The sequence below is a fragment of the Tursiops truncatus genome, chromosome 18, assembly GCF_011762595.2.
Source record: "Tursiops truncatus isolate mTurTru1 chromosome 18, mTurTru1.mat.Y, whole genome shotgun sequence".
Lineage (NCBI taxonomy): Eukaryota > Metazoa > Chordata > Mammalia > Artiodactyla > Delphinidae > Tursiops > Tursiops truncatus.
This window is the reverse complement of record NC_047051.1, coordinates 67,157,315-67,173,528: the sequence shown is the minus strand read 5'-3', so window position 1 is coordinate 67,173,528 and position 16,214 is coordinate 67,157,315. Positions and strand designations below refer to the sequence as shown.

Here is a 16,214-nt window from a genome sequence, read left to right as displayed (position 1 = left end):
TGTGTGTGTGTATATACCACATCTTCTTTATCCACTCATCTGCTAATGGACATTTAGGTTGCTTCCATGTCTTGGCTATTATAAATAGTGCTGCTATGAATATTGGGGTGCATGGATCTTTTTGAATTAGTGTTTTTATCTTTTCCGGATACACGCCCAGGAGTGGGATTGCTGGATCATATGGTAACTCTATTTTTAGTTTCTTAAGGAACTTCCATACTGTCTTCCATAGTGGCTGCACCAACTTACATTCCCAGCAACAGTGTAGGAGGGTTCTCTTTTCTCCACACCCTGTCCAGCATTTATTATTTGTAGACTTTTTGATGATGGCCATTCTGACCGTTATGAAGTGATACCTCATTGTAGTATTTTGATTCTCATTTCTCTAATAACCAGTGATGTTAAACATCTTTTCACGTGCCTACTAGCCATTTGTATGTCTTCTGTGGAGAAATGTCTATTTACGTCTTCAGGCCATTTTTTTGATTGGTTTGTTTTTTGTTGTTGTTGAGTTGTATGAGCTGTTCGTATATTTTGGAAATTAAGCCCTTGTCAGCTGCATCATTTGCAAATATCTTCTCCCAATCTGTAGACTGTCTTTTCATTTTGCTTATGGTTTCCTTTGCTGTGCAAAAGCTTATAAGTTTGATTAGGTCCCATTTGTTTATTTTTGCTTTTACTTCTATTGCCTTGGAAGACTGACCTAAGAAAACATTACTACATGAGAAAACATGTCAGAAAATGTTTTGCCTATGTTCTCGTCTAGGAGTTTTATGGTGTCATGTCTTATAAAGTCTTTAAGCCACTTTGAGTTTATTTTTGTGTATGGTGTGAGGGAGAGTTCTAAGTTCACTGATTTACATGTGGCTGTCTAGCTTTCCCAGCACCACTTGCTAAAGAGATTGTCTTTTCTCCATTGCATATTCCTGCCTCTTGGTTGAATATTAATTGACCATAGTTGTGTGTGGGTTTATTTCTAGGCTCTCTATTCTGTTCCACTGATTCATATTTCTGTTTTTCTGCCAATACCATGCTGTTTGGATTTTTGTAGCTTTGTAGTATTGTCTGAAGTCTGGGAGAGTTATGCCTCCATAAGCTTAAACTCTTTATAAGCCAAAACTAACTGGCAGAGGTACAAATTACACTTCTTTAAAGTTTTAATTTTTACATAAAACTTTAAAAGTACCTGACAAGACATCTCTTATTGTCTAGCTTTTCCCTTAGAAAATAAAACAGATAAAATTTTAAATATTATATGTTATGAGCATGCTAAATGTTACACATTTTAACACTTTTCCTCCACAGAAGTTTAAAACTTCAGAATAAACCAATAACCTAAATTATTCAAGAGTCCTTGGTCAACTCTCACAAAAGCATTAACCAAATAACCAGTTTCATGATCAAGCTCATGCTAACTTCTACTACCAGGTCATATTCATTAAGAGATTAAATCAGGTTGACTTCATTATACAAAATTTAATATATATCCCCAATAATTTTGATTACTTTCTAAATTAATGTCTTCACTTTATTATTTTATTTTTTTAATTGTAAAAGAATGGCCTCAAAGATTGATATCTTTTTAAAAAGGTATAATATCAAACTTTTACAATACAATATTCTATGGACTTAAATTTGCCATACAAATTTCATGGACTTATTATGATGTCTTTTTGGCAGTCAACCATGAACCTTTTTTTAATATGTAAGATTTATGAATTTAACTTTTAACAGAGTCAGAACATACAAAGTCCTAGCCCATAGCATAGTGTTTAGCATATAAGAGACACTGCCAGTAAATGTTAAACTGAATCTGAATTATTTTAGTTCTAGAGTTATAAATTGTTAATCTGGCTTAAATTTAAAGACTAGGTATGGGAATTCCCTGGTGGTCCAGTGGTTAGGACTCAGCGCTTTCACTGCAGCAGCCCGGGTTCAATCCCTGGTCGGGGAGCTAAGATTCTGCAACCTGCACGTCACAGTCAAAAAAATAAAAAAAAGGACAGAGTAGTTGTCCTTCAGAACATCTGAACTGCACTCATTCAATGAATATAACAATTTTTGTCCAGATAAAGATTGACTCCTTCTACCAAAAAGCCATATTTTAAAAAATAGCATAGAGTTACTTTATCACAAACTTACATTAATAACACAGGCATCTTTTGCATGGCCTTTATCTGTAATGTAACAGCCAATAGGAAATCCAGGATTACAGAACCTCTGACCATCTTCAACATCATAACACCATGTTACCGGCATATTATCCACAATCCTATGCACAGAAATAAAAGTCAAGTTAGAAACCACCAAACATGACTAAGAATTACTTCCCAAATCTGTGTCAACACTTTGTAAAATTTAAATGTCTAAAAATGCCTTAACGTGTCAAAACTACAATCAAAGAATTTTGATAAAATGTGGTACTTCATAAGTAATAGTATTGTGCCAATATCTGACACACTGTAGTGGGAAAAAAAAAATCTCTACACCTTCTTTGAAAAGGAGTAAATAAATTAATTTACTACGATCGCTAATATAACAATACCATTATCTAGACACCTAAGGATAATTTACCTTCAGCGAACACTCAACAGCTCTAAATAGGTGCAAAGCAATATATTTAGTTCCTTGGGAACAGTTTATGGAATAGTATAGAAACAAACGTCTTTTATTACTCAGGTAATTCAATAAAAAGGAGAAGAATATAACTGCCAAGATATAGGGAAATATTCAACTGAAGGGCCACGCGAAAAAGTGAAAATAATAGTATCATCTATTAAAACCGTGTAAATCCAACTTATGTCTAAAAGAAATGCTGCTATAAAGTTAGAGAAATAAATCTTTCAAGTTCTATAGTGAAAAAACTTTTTTTAAAAAAAGGATAAAAATAAAGAGTAAAATTTTGTAGTCCTGTATAATTACATTAAAGTGCAAGCATAGGGTCTCCTATGCCCAAAACACATCACAGGATACAAATTTTAAAAATTACTAAAAATATACTAGCTGTATTACAGTCATAAGACAACACTCCAGGGCATGTTTTATTTGTGAATTAATGTATGCCTTAGGAAGTAAAATTATGATTCTATATTCACCCAGGGTGTACGTTAATGACCTAATAAAACATGTCTCGTCACACTTAAATGCTATTTAATAGTACCCAATATACTAAATTTTAGAATCACCTACACTATTAAGTTTATTATTATTATAGCCAGCAGGCTAGTAGTTCCCATGAAAATACTAAAATATCAGAAGCATGAAAACCATGCTATATAATATAAATAATTCAGATTTTTTGGAGGCCTCAAGAATCAGTTAATTGCTTTAATATTTTAGATAGACAATGAAGTTCAGTCAATGAATATAAAAGAGCAATATATTAATTTTAATATCTTTACACTATCAGAGAGAGTACTACATAAAATTATAGTGCTAGTTACAAAATGAGAATTAAGGGGCAATTTAGGGTTTTTTTAAAGGTGAACATCCTAAATTTATCATTTATATAATGCCTTGACATAACCTTTGCCTGGCTGGAAACAAAAAAAACCCAACAAACCCTTGGAAATAAATGTAAGAAAACTTAAAGAATATAATTTTCAATTACTGCCTTGCTAAGTTGGGAAGTAGTAGCTATTGAAATTCATAACACCAAAAATATTTAAAAATTCTATTTTCAATCTGATATAGTGAAAAAGAGTAAAAGAAGAGGACTCAAAAGGTTAAAGGTCGAATGACTGGCCCCAGTTTTTTACCATTAAGGACTGCCTTCCATTATTTCCCTCTACCCTCATGGGCTCCATCTGAAACACTTCTGGCAGTCAAGCTTCATTTATAAATAACTCAATTTTCCCAATAAATTAATTTCTAGAGTTTCTGATGAGAATGGAATAACCCATGTTGCCACAATACACTCAAAAAAATAAAAAAAGTGCAGCCAAAAGCAAAGAAACTTGGTATTTAGGTTATTCTACATAGTTTTTAAAATGTATTTATTTTTATTTTTTTTCATAGTTTTAATATAAGTTAATTTACACTATCTAACTGGGGTTTTGAATTTTTGAAAATAGCACATCATTCCCCTTTGCCAGCCTACGGGATCCAAGATTGGCACTCACTAGACTAAAATATCTTCAAAGACCCCTCTCTGTCCAATAAGCCAGAGTCTGGTGGTTTTATGGTACTAAAAAAATTTAAGTACTTTGATAACTAGCTAAATAAATTACACTTTTATAAATAAAATGTCACAAAGACGTGGAAACTTAGGCAAAAAGTATAATCACAAAACTTGTAGAGTAGAGGGAATTCAAGTGTCTGCTGCTGGTATCAAAACATTAGTCAGGGGACTTCCCTGGTGGTGCAATGGTTAAGAATCTGCCTGTCAATGCAGGGGACACAGGTTCGAGCCCTGGCCCGGGAAGATCCCACACGCCGCGGAGGAACTAAGCCCGTGAGCCACAACTACTGAAGCCCATGTACCTAGAGTCCATGCTCAGCAACAAGAAAGAAGCCACTGCAATGGGAAGCCTGCGCACTGCAGCGAAGGGTAGCTCCTGCTTGCCGCAACTAGAGAAAGCCTGTGTGCAGCAATGAAGACCCAAAGCAGCCAAAAATCAATAAGTAAATAAATTTATATAAAAAAAAATCAATCAGTCTCAAGAATCAAGAAGTAGCTTAACGTTATTCACAGAGTAAGCCAAGAAGATCCTCAAATTACATTCTAAAGTCCCAAATAAGAATTGAAAGTATTCATCAATTTAGATATAAAAATTAACTACTGTTAATTAACTGACTGTTCTCTATAATGAGAACAATGAGTTGGTGCACTAACAATCAGTCATTTTATTCATTCAGAAGGTAGTGTGGTTAAAGTGCTATGGGGGAAGAACTACAGTTCATTCATGTGATGGAATGGTATACAATTACAAAAAGAATGAAGTAGATATAGATCTATAGATGTGCTTTACATGGAAAAATGCCCATATTTTCTTAAACAAAGTGATCAATTTCAGAATAATGTGTACAATAATTCCATTGTTATTTTAAAAGGTACATACTCTTTTTTTTTTTTGCGGTACGTGGGCCTCTCACTGTTGTGGCCTCTCCCGTTGCGGAGCACAGGCTCCAGACGCACAGGCTTAGCAGCCATGGCCCACGGGCCCAGCCGCTCGGCGGCATGTGGGATCTTCCCGGACCGGGGCACGAACCCATGTCCCCTGCATCGGCAGGCGGACTCTTAACCACTGCGCCACCAGGGAAGCCCGGTACATACTCTTTTATATACCTACATGTGCACAGAAATCTGGAAACAGGGCTTTCCCTGGTGGCGCAGTGGTTAAGAATCTGCCTGCCAATGCAAGGGACATGGGTTCGAGCCCTGGCCTGGGAAGATCCCACATGCCACGGAGCAACTAAGCCCGTGTGCTACAACTACTGAGCCTGAGCTCTAGAGCCCGCAAGCCACAACTACTGAGCCCACGTGCCACAACTACTGAAGCCTGCGCGCTTAGAGCCCGTGCCTCACAACAAGAAGCCACGACAATGAGAAGCCCGCACACCGCAACGAAGAGTAGCCCCCACTCACCACAACTAAAGAAAGCTTGTGCACAGCAACAAAGACCCAACACAGCCAAAAATAAATAAATAAATTTATATTAAAAAAAAAATCTGGAAACATACAGGAGAAATAATAGTGCTACCTCTGGGGAGCAGGATTAAAGAAGTTGAGGGTAGTAGAAAACACTTTGTATAATCTTTCATATTTCTAAGGGTTCCTGCTATTTCATCTCTGTCAACTCTGCTATCTATGCTTAAAATCAAATTACATAGTAAAAATGTCTGAAGTCAGCCAAGGACAGAAATACACTCAACTAATGGTTCACATAAATGCGTCAATATGAATCAAATATTTTCTAAATGTGTAATGAACTGATTTAAGGACTAAAGCCCATTGCCTAGAATTACCAGACTGTATATCTGTGATATGGCTTAGAGTTTTTGTTAATGGATTCAGACCTGAAATAATAAACTTTTCTGATTCAACTACAAAAATCACTATCCACCAGCATTGTTCCAGTTTATTTTTTTAGGCAGAATTGTTTAAGTTTGCAACTATTTTAAATTATTCTTCTTGTTATTAAGCGTCTTGGGATCAAAACAGTACCTATGTTAATTGCATCATAAATAAGTTAAAAATATTTCTAAGTACTTTATTGTCAGGAATCTACTGAAGAAGAGGTGCTTCTATTATCTTTAAGAGGAAGACTCTAAACAGGATTCTAAGAACAGAGGGTAGAAGAGAAAGCTAAAAATCACCCATAGTGGGCTTCCCTGGTGGCTCAGTGGTTGAGAATCTGCCTGCTAATGCAGGGGACACGGGTTCGAGCCCTGGTCTGGGAGGATCCCACATGCCGCGGAGCAACTAGGCCCGTGAGCCACAACTACTGAGCCTGCACTCCGCAACAAAAGAGGCCGCGATAGTGAGAGGCCCATGCACCGCAATGAAGAGTGGCCCCCGCTTGCCACCACTAGAGAAAGCCCTCGCACAGAAACGAAGACACAACACAGCAAAAATAAATAAGTTAAAAAAAAAAATCACCCATAGTGACCTAAAGAGTCATTCTTTCATTCAGTCAACAAATGGACAGCTGTCAGAGTAAATGGAGGTAGAAGGGGTGAAAATGAGCCTTAAGGCTCATAAGGACTGAGCCTTAAATATGATTTTGAAGGCTGGAAAGAACAATTTTAAGCAAAGAGAAAACACCAAGGGAAACTTTTCAATTACTGATGAATGAGAAATGTATCCTGAGTTACATTAACTCAGCAATTAAGTAGTATTCTCACAGTAGCTTACAGGAGAAACCAAAGAAACCAAAGAAACCAAAGAAATGAAGACATGGAGGAGACTTTCAAGTTCCTGTTAGCACTGAGGGTCAGATGAGAAAGAAGCTGACGCATGTGTAACATGTACGTTTCCTTCCTTCTAACAGAGCTCTGCTATGGGAGACTCATTTCTATGTGGTTCAGTTGTATTTTACCCAGGTCTAGCCAATCAGAGTGAATCACCCTAATCACAGACTCGTTCATGAATGGGCATGTGACCCAGGGTTGCCCCTCTCTAGGACTTTTTTGTTCTACGAGGATGGGGAGAAACCAAGGAGGCAAGAGGGAATGAGAGGTTCCAACAGTCCTACTGAGCCACAGGATCTGGTCATGTCCAAACTGAAATCAATGGTTCTCACCTCCCTGAGTGAGGGCAAACAGGTCTGAGATAGTGACAGGACAAACATTCAAGAGGAAGTCTACAAAAATAGTCTTCCTGTTCACCACCTCCAGCACCTTACACTTTTTGGAAGAGGCAAAACGTATGTAAACCATGACCACCAGAGAATACAGGCATTTGTTGGCAAAATTATCTGGAAGAATAACAATTGGTTATATTTAAAAAGTTGGGTTTTTGAGACCCTTTTTTAATACTGTTTGAATATTGTATAGTAAGTAAATACTCCTGGGGAAGCAAAAAAAATTTTTTTAATGCTTTTTGATTATAATGCAAACTGGTAAAAACATTGTTAATGTTACGTCATGTTTATAAAATAAAAAACAGATTACACAAATTATAAGTATTTTTATTGGAAGTAGATGCTATTTCTCAAATATCAAATGAAAGTTAAATTTTGTTTTCCTATGATCTTTTTCACGGCCTGCAAGTACAAAATAACAGTATTTTTCTAGAAGACTGATCCAGGTCCTTTCCCAAAGCACAAATATGCTCCTTTTAACTATGTATGAATAAAAGAAGTGCTCTAGGAAACAGGTCTGTGTACCTAAACAAGTACCAGATATTACAATAATCTAAGTGCAGAAAATGATGATACTTTAAGCTGTCAACCTTAGTAATCCTCTGGCAAATAAAAGTCACTACTTCATATTACTAATAACAAAAAAAGGAAATAAATTTATTTGCTATTTTTATAGAATCAATGAAGTATTTACACATTCAATGAAACAGAGGTTTCTTCTTGAAAAGGAAAAAGCCCAAAATCCCAAATCTCCACATCTTACCAGTGATGTTGATAATTCAGTAACATGCTTTTTTTCAAGAATTCTAACTTTTGTTTGTCTTCAGCTTTCTCTGTATGGTATGTTTTTGTACAAACAAGCTTACAGGTCTCCTCCTTATTAAATGTAAACTGTATTAAAATAAAGTGGAAAGCAAATTAAGAAAAAATATCCAGGTCCTTCATGCCTGTAACATAAATAGAGTAAAAGCACTGGTCTCCTTAAATTACTTAAGTGCATTAATATTGATAATAAACATATAGATATTCCCCACAGATCAAGCAGATTTAAATTTCAATCTTATTCTGTTTCTCTAAAACACTAAGTCATCAATTTTTCTTTTAATAAGTAACAGTTTTTATTTTTATTTTTGATAATTTCAACCAACCCATCTCTTAAATATAAGTGAGTCGTAGGAGGGGAAAATACCCACACGTAGAACAAAACAACATCAGTATCTCCATAATAATGTCCCCTGATAATGTTTTGGAAATTATGGATTTGAAGCCTTCCTATTAATAAACAGGTAAGGTTTTATGTCTATGTATTATTCATTCAGTGGATATTTGTTAAGTGTCTCCTATGCACCAGGTGATGGAGGTTCAGCAGTGAACAACACAGACTGTGATGACACAAGAAAAAGTTAAATCTGGATGTCTAGAATCAGAATAAATGTGATTCTTTTTACTCACATTTGAAAAGATTGTCAATTTTTAGGCTGCTATGTAATAACAAAGTTGAAACAAAAATTGATAATTTTTTAAACCAAAGTTTAAAAACTAAGGAGTCCTCCAATTCTGGAGTCTAGGACTTATTTCATGAGCATGAAAACACACACATTATATTATTCACAACATATTATATAACGTAGGTTTACTTTACCAGGGCCTATTTATGTCTTAATTTAAAAAATCCATTTCCTAGTTTTCTTAAGGCTATAATTTATTAAACTAATTATATATACTCCATAATGTAACTATATATAGTCCAATACACCTTTTAATAAATTCAAATTTTATTACAGGGAGTAAAAAAAAAACCCAACTTGCGTATGTTTCACTTCAGAGTAGTCCATTCTTTTATACATTATTTATTAAAATCCCTAAACCAGTTATTGTACATCATCTGACAAACCAATGTTTCAAGTGTAGTTCACTGCTGCCACCTGTCAGCCAATAGTTTCGTTCTCAAGGCGTTGCTATTTCTGTGAATACCGCAATATTTATGTAAATATTTAATAGTTTAAATCTTATATGAACCTTATAGGTTCCATCTAAAAGACCGGGAAATGAAAAAAACAAACGTATACATACTAAGGAATCAGAGGGATGTGTCAAACTTAAAGCAGAGAAGAGACATTATTAGTTACCACAAAAGTAGCAAATCTTACACCGCAGTCCAACGCTCACTGGGCTCAGGCAAGTCAACGGTGTGTTCAATTGTGAAGGAAAATAGCAACCCTAAAGACGACACTTATCCATCATAATAAACGCTTATTACCTCATGTAACCCTCCTAACAGCCCTATGACGAAGTCTTCTTTGCTGACTCCTCCTCCGTCTTCCTGACCCATTAATACCAACTGCCCCAAGGCCCGGTCCTTGGAATTCTTCTCTTCACTATTTTTACCCACTCCCTTGGGGAGTTGATCAATTCCTGGCTTCAAATACCAACTATACACTAATGGTTCTCAAATACACGTATCTAGGCTGAACCCCTCCTCCAAACTGCAGACACGTATTTTCAACTGTTAACTCAACATCCCTACTTGTATGCCTACCAAACATCTCATGTCATGTCAAAACAAACTCTTCCCCATTCCCTCCAAACCTGCTCTTCCCCCAGACTTTCCTATCTTAGAAAACAGAAACTCCACACCCCACATCCCACCTCTCGGCAAACTGTTGGTCCCAACGTCAAAACACAGCCAGTTTCTGAGATGCTGACCGCTTCACAACTCCCACCCTTACCCCAATGATCTGAGTCACCATTAAGTCATGCATATTTTCAGGACTGATAGCGAGAGACTCCTAACTTGCCTCCTGGCTTCTCACTCTCCCACGGTCCATTCTCTCTACAACAGTCCTGGTGATCCTGTTAAAATCTAACCCTACCCAAAACACTTCAATGCTAACCATCCTGCCCAGATGTACAGGTCAAAGTCTTTACAATGGCCTATGAGTGGACTACATGATGTGGTCCTATTACTCCTTTGCCCTCATTTCCCACTATTCTCTGTCTTGCTCACCTGCTTGAGTCGCACCAATTTTTCTCTGTACCTTGAATACACTGGGCGAGCGACATCTCAGAACCTTTGCTTTTGCTGCATCCTTCACCACATCCTCCCCTCTCCCCACAAATTCACATGGCTCACTCCCTTACTTGCTTCAAGTCTTTTGCTCACCTCTCAGGTAAGACTTTCTCTGGCCTATTTAAAATTGAAAATTCTCCATCCACCATCCCTGATTTATCTTCAATAGTTCTTTCATCAGCAACTGACACACCATGTGTTTCAGTAATTCGTTTTGTTTCCTTCTCCCCATCAGAATACAAGTCCACGAGGACAGAGACTTTTTTGGTTCACTGCTGTACCCCACAACTACCACAGTGCCAGGCACGTGAAAGACATTCAGCAGTTGTGTTAACTGACTGAATGAGTGAATATGAGTGGTTAGACTTGAGATTTTATGATCCTATGATAGGTGGCTCCAGCTTCACATAATGCACACGATATCTTGCAGTTTTTTTCCTGACCTCAACAAAAGTCATCGATAAAATGGCAAAGCAGATTTGGGGTTTTGTTTTGTTGCTACTATTATTTTTACTGCAGATCTAAAAGAAGGCAAAATTCTTTGAAAAGAAAGGATAAAGAATCAATACTGAAATCAATGCTGAAAAATACATCAATACATTTATGGTTGCCTTGGGGAAAAAAATCTGATATCTTGGTCCCATGTTTCTGTTAACCTATGCCTTGATCTTAAGAAATGCTTGCTCTGTTTCTTTAAGCTTGGGGCTTAAAGAACTTGTTTTAGCACAAATCTTGATCCTAAAAAATTCTAGAAAACTCCGGGAAAATGTTAGGTGCACATTCTTTCTCCATTTTAAAACACTCCTTCTGTTCTTCTATTTTACCTCAACTCCTAGGACAAAATTAAATCTGAAAAGCACTAGGCCTGGGCTTCCCTGGTGGCACAGTGGTTAAGAATCCGCCTGCCAATGCAGGGGACACGGGTTCGAGCCCCGGTCCGGGAAGATCCCACATGCCGCAGAACAACTAAGCCCGTGAGCCACAACTACTGAAGCCTGCATGCCTAGAGCCTATGCTCCACAACAAGAGAAGCCCGCGCACCGCAAGGAAGAGCAGTCCCCGCTCACCTCAACTAGAGAAGGCCTGCGCACAGCAACAAAGATCCAACGCAGTCAAAAAAAAAAAAAAAAAAGCACTAGGCCTAAAAGAAGGGTCTTTTGCATAAGCAAGGCATAATCTTTACATAAAAATAAACGAACCCTGAGTAGAATCCTACTGAAGAAGTAATTTGCCTTTAAAGTCTACACCAAAGGGACAAAACTTCTCTATGGATTTGCATATTTTGCTGTTTACTGTTGGAGGCTCCTGTTGTCCCTCAAGTTCACTGAAGGTGTTACTGATGCTCTTCCCGCCGTCCATCATTTCTTAAGATCAAGGCATAAATAAACAGAGAGATGTGACTGAGAGACCAAAGGAGTATTTTAAGGTAGTTATACAATTTAATAAATATGCTGAAAAATCATCCTCTGCTATAAAAAGAATGCAACAATTTCCAAAGTAATCTTTTAAAATATCACATCAGGGAAATATTATACAATTAATATGCTTGCCCTACTCAATACCACCCATGTCCATATATTTTGAGTTCCTTCTTTCCCAGTGACTTCATCTCATTAGGTCTTCAAATCTACTGTCTTTGGAAAAAAAACAAACTCTGGCATCTTTACGGTAGAAAATCTCAAATTAAAACATTTTAAGAGGACATACTTACAGTTGAAAACTATGAACCTGTAGTGAATTAAAGGTGTACAATTATGTCTTCCCCCAGTGCTTCACGGTGTAGATACGGTGCTGGAGTAAGAGGTTAATGGGACTAACCGAGGCTTTTGGGGGATTTGCTGGACAGATGCTCAACGTAGTAAGGGCCAAGGGAGACAGAAGGTGGTGCTTAGTGAGAAAGCAGGCAAGGCAGCTAATCATGGGGTCACAGAAGAGACGGGTGTGACACCAAGAGAGGGAGCTGTTAGGCTGGGGTCAGGTTACAGTCACTGAAATGAGTATGCCCACACGGACAGATGCCCACAGAGAGTTAAAGAAAAATGCACAGTGCAGAATAATATTTTAAAACATAAACACACACATTTAATTCTATTTATATATGCTTGTAAGTACATGGAAAATTTCACGAAAGATTAACAAGAAACTGTGATGTGGAACAGGGCGGCGGGGGGAGAGAAACTTCCTTTTCTTTTTATAGTCTGTATCATTTAGTTTTGTATACGGTGATACATTATTATTACAAACTAGTTTAATTTTTCTAAAAGAGAGAGATACATTATTCTTTGTGCAGCAGGAGAGCAGATATAAAATGAACAGGGGACTGTGAAATTCAGAAGGATAACAGGCTTAAAAGATAACAGATTTAAAAGGCAGAATAATTTTGGATGATGAAGTACATATACTGAAGAGAATATCTTATATTGTGCTTAGCTTGGTTCAACTGATGTCCTAAAAATGTATCAAAGATGTACCAAATATACTTCCACTGATCAAAACAGAAAGGTTAGCTTCCCCAAAACCCAATGGGAAAGCTGAAGTAGTGCTTTATCTGCTAATAGGGAAATTCTAGGGATTCTGTTCCCAAATGAAGTTACTGGAACAACTCTTCATAACTGAAAGCTAGGTTCCAGGTCCCTCTGTAAGGTGAGGCAGGGAGTCTGAGCACTTTTAGGCCACCACCTTATCATTTATTGATATAATACTGACTGTAGGAAATGTTCCTTTGAACAAACTTATTTATGACAGACATATCGTGAGAAGGGGAGGGATACTTCTAAACTGTGACTTTAAGAAATTTTTCCGGGATGTAAAAGAGAAATGAATTCCTTCTTAGCTAAGTTATCACAGGCTTTTCTACAAGGTGGGGAGAAAAAAGAAAAAAGATGCAACTAAATAACTTTTATATAACACTGAATACAAACCTTATATGGTGACGGTTCAATTCTTTCTCCAAATAATACCTGACCTAGATTTTCAGATGGGCGTTTTCCTTCTGATGCTTGGCAAAAATCAAACCTGCGGGCAAGAATATTTAAGTTTTTAAGCATAAAAGGAAGCAATGAGATATCAAACCCCTAGCCAACCTAGAGGACAGATTAGGTACTGATCACTCTAAGTAGATGAATAAGAAATATACTCCTACTCCAAGTTCCATGTACCACATCTCCCCAAAACAAACAAAAAAAACACCTGAAAATTATGCCTTAGAATGCTTTGATTTTTAAATAATACTTTTATTAAGATGGAAATTATAGAATTAAAAAAATTGACACATTATAATTTATTGTTGTTCATTTCAATGATAAAATTATTTACACCCTAGTCTTCAAGGGAATTTTGCGTAACTCACCTCCTTTTGTTATCTTTCTAATTCAAATATTTACTTAATGCCATTTCAAGAAGATGTGTCAACTACATGGGTTTCTGTCTCATCCCAATATACTGGCCAACATGAAAAGCAGGCTAGACAGACCCTCCGAGAACATGGAGCTGTGGAGAAGCCATAACCAGGCAGCTGTAAGCTTCTCTCTGTGCTATAATTTCCTTGTATTACTAACCAAGTTTTCATAAAGTTTTGTTTGAACGTTACAGCCTAATTTCAGCCTTGCTATAGAATATTAAAGGGCAGTTCTGTGCTCACCATGGTCACTATGGTTGAGACCGGCACAGTGATGGCTACAGACCAGTTAGATCCCTAAGAGGAAGATGAATCTTGGGTGATAAAAAACTGGGGCTGGGAAGTCCCCAAATGAAGATTCTCCATCTACTGGATATAAGAGATTCACTGAGTTTTCCCAAGAATAGCCACAAAGATTTAAGGAGAGAGATTTGTTTATTTAACAAAACAAAAACTAGAAAAAGTCTCCAAAGTTACATAAATTATGGTCCATTCATTCATGAAATTTGTATTCTCTTCTTACACGTTTAGGCACATGGATTCTTGTAGGATAGCCAAACTTTTTGTGTGTGTTTTCTACAGTAAACATATTTTCTTTCAAAACTCTTAGATACCAGAGAAATTTAGAAGCCAACTAAAATTTAGGAACATATTTTATACCCAATATGGAATATAGTGCTCAAATGAACAAAGGATATTTATGCAGCATTTTTTATAATATCAAAAAATGGAAATAATGAAATGCTCATAAATAGAGAATTAGTGAAACAAATCATACACAGACTCTATATGATCTCTACAAAGGGATAATAAACAGCTACTAAAAAGACCGAGGTAGCTGTGTATTAATATAGAAAAGATGTCCAAACAGATTCAGTGAGAAAAACAAGGTGCAAATAAAATATATAAACCTGCTTTCATTTAAAACAAAAATGGGGCTTCCCCGGTGGCACAGTGGTTGAGAATCTGCCTGCCAACGCAGGGGACACGGGTTTGATCCCTGGTCCGGGAAGATCCCACATGTCGCGGAGCAACTAAGCTCATGAGCCACAACTACTGAGCCCGCGTGCTGCAACTACTGAAGCCCGTGCGCCTAGCGCCCATGCTCCACAATGAGAGAAGCCACTGAAATGAGAAGCCCGCGCACCGCAACGAAGAGTAGCCCCCGCTTGCTACAACTAGAGAAAGCCCACACACAGCAACGAAGACCCAATACAGCCAAAAATAAATAAATTTTTTAAAAAATGTATAAATGTGGTTGTGTATGTTAGAATAAGCAGAGAAAAAATGCAGGCGGCAGACAACAAAGCAGTTATTTCTGGGGACTGATTATGTGGGACATATGGATTTTGTTGAAAACTATGTGGGTTTTTTAATAATCAAAAAAATTAAAACAAAATGGCTATTTGTCCAGTCAGGTAAAAAAAGGAATTCATTGTTTTCGTTGGTGCTTCTGTTGCATTGCAAAGTGACATCAACAGATCACATTTCACATTTTAACCCTACCTTAGAAATAAACAATACCCCTTTTAAAAATGTTTTCAGGCCCTGTACATTTTTTAAATGCATATGAATTTATCCATAACTGTGGAGAAAGTAAAAGTTCTAAATGTACAAAATTCTGATGAGTCATAAAATTTCATACAAAAACCAAGCTGAAAAACTTACGCTGTATATTCATAAGGAAGAACAGATTCCACTGAGTCAAGCCTGTTCACAAATAGTTCTATTTCAGCCTGAAAATGAAGAAACACAGAATTAGAATATAAACAACTAGAGACCAAAACTTAGGTCATGCCTAGCATTAAAAAGGAATTTGACTTTTGAAATGAGAAATTTTATGATATCCAACTCACTTTAAAGAATTACTTATAAATCCATTCACTGAGTAGATTTATATGCATTTAAATTACAATAAAATAATTTTCAGTTGCAAATGTCTCCAATAGTTTCTAAATGCTTTAAGTTCTAAAAATTTCTAAAACATTAAATAAGTATTTAAATTAAATAAGGTATCACTCACTACATCAATATAGATTGCTTTTAAAAATCTGGTTTTCAAATTCAGTATTTCATTCTGCAGCACAAAGATAATTTTTATTTTTAAACAGTTTTAAAAAAACATTCTCGGGGCTTCCCTGGTGGCGCAGTGGTTAAGAATCCGCCTGCCAATGCAGGGGACACGAGTTCGAGCCCTGGTCCAAGAAGATCCCACACGCCGTGGAGCAACTAAGACTGTGCGCCACAACTACTGAGCCTGCGCTCTAGAGCCCGCAAGCCACAACTACTGAAGCGCGAGTGCCTAGAGCCCGTGCTCCGCAGCAAGAGAAGTCACCACAATGAGAAGCCTGCACACGGCAACAAAGAGTAGCCCCTGCTCGCCGCAAGTAGAGAAAGCCCGTGCGCAGCAACGAAGACCCAATGCAGCCAAAAATAAATAAAT

The 16,214-nt window shown here is 37.0% G+C and overlaps 1 protein-coding gene across 2 annotated transcripts in view; it reads right to left on the bottom strand.

Annotated features, from left to right (window-relative positions):
- The window catches only part of TM9SF2 (transmembrane 9 superfamily member 2), a 57,665-nt gene that overhangs the window by 28,236 nt on the left and 13,215 nt on the right, over nt 1–16,214 (bottom strand). For both annotated transcript variants that reach the window (XM_073795377.1, XM_019920922.3), the window contains exons 2-5: nt 15,440–15,507; nt 13,296–13,389; nt 8,068–8,195; nt 2,143–2,272 (exon numbers count right to left, since the gene is read on the bottom strand). In XM_073795377.1, the coding sequence (XP_073651478.1) occupies nt 2,143–2,272; nt 8,068–8,195; nt 13,296–13,389; nt 15,440–15,507 (420 nt within the window). The remainder of the gene's footprint in view (nt 1–2,142; nt 2,273–8,067; nt 8,196–13,295; nt 13,390–15,439; nt 15,508–16,214) is intronic.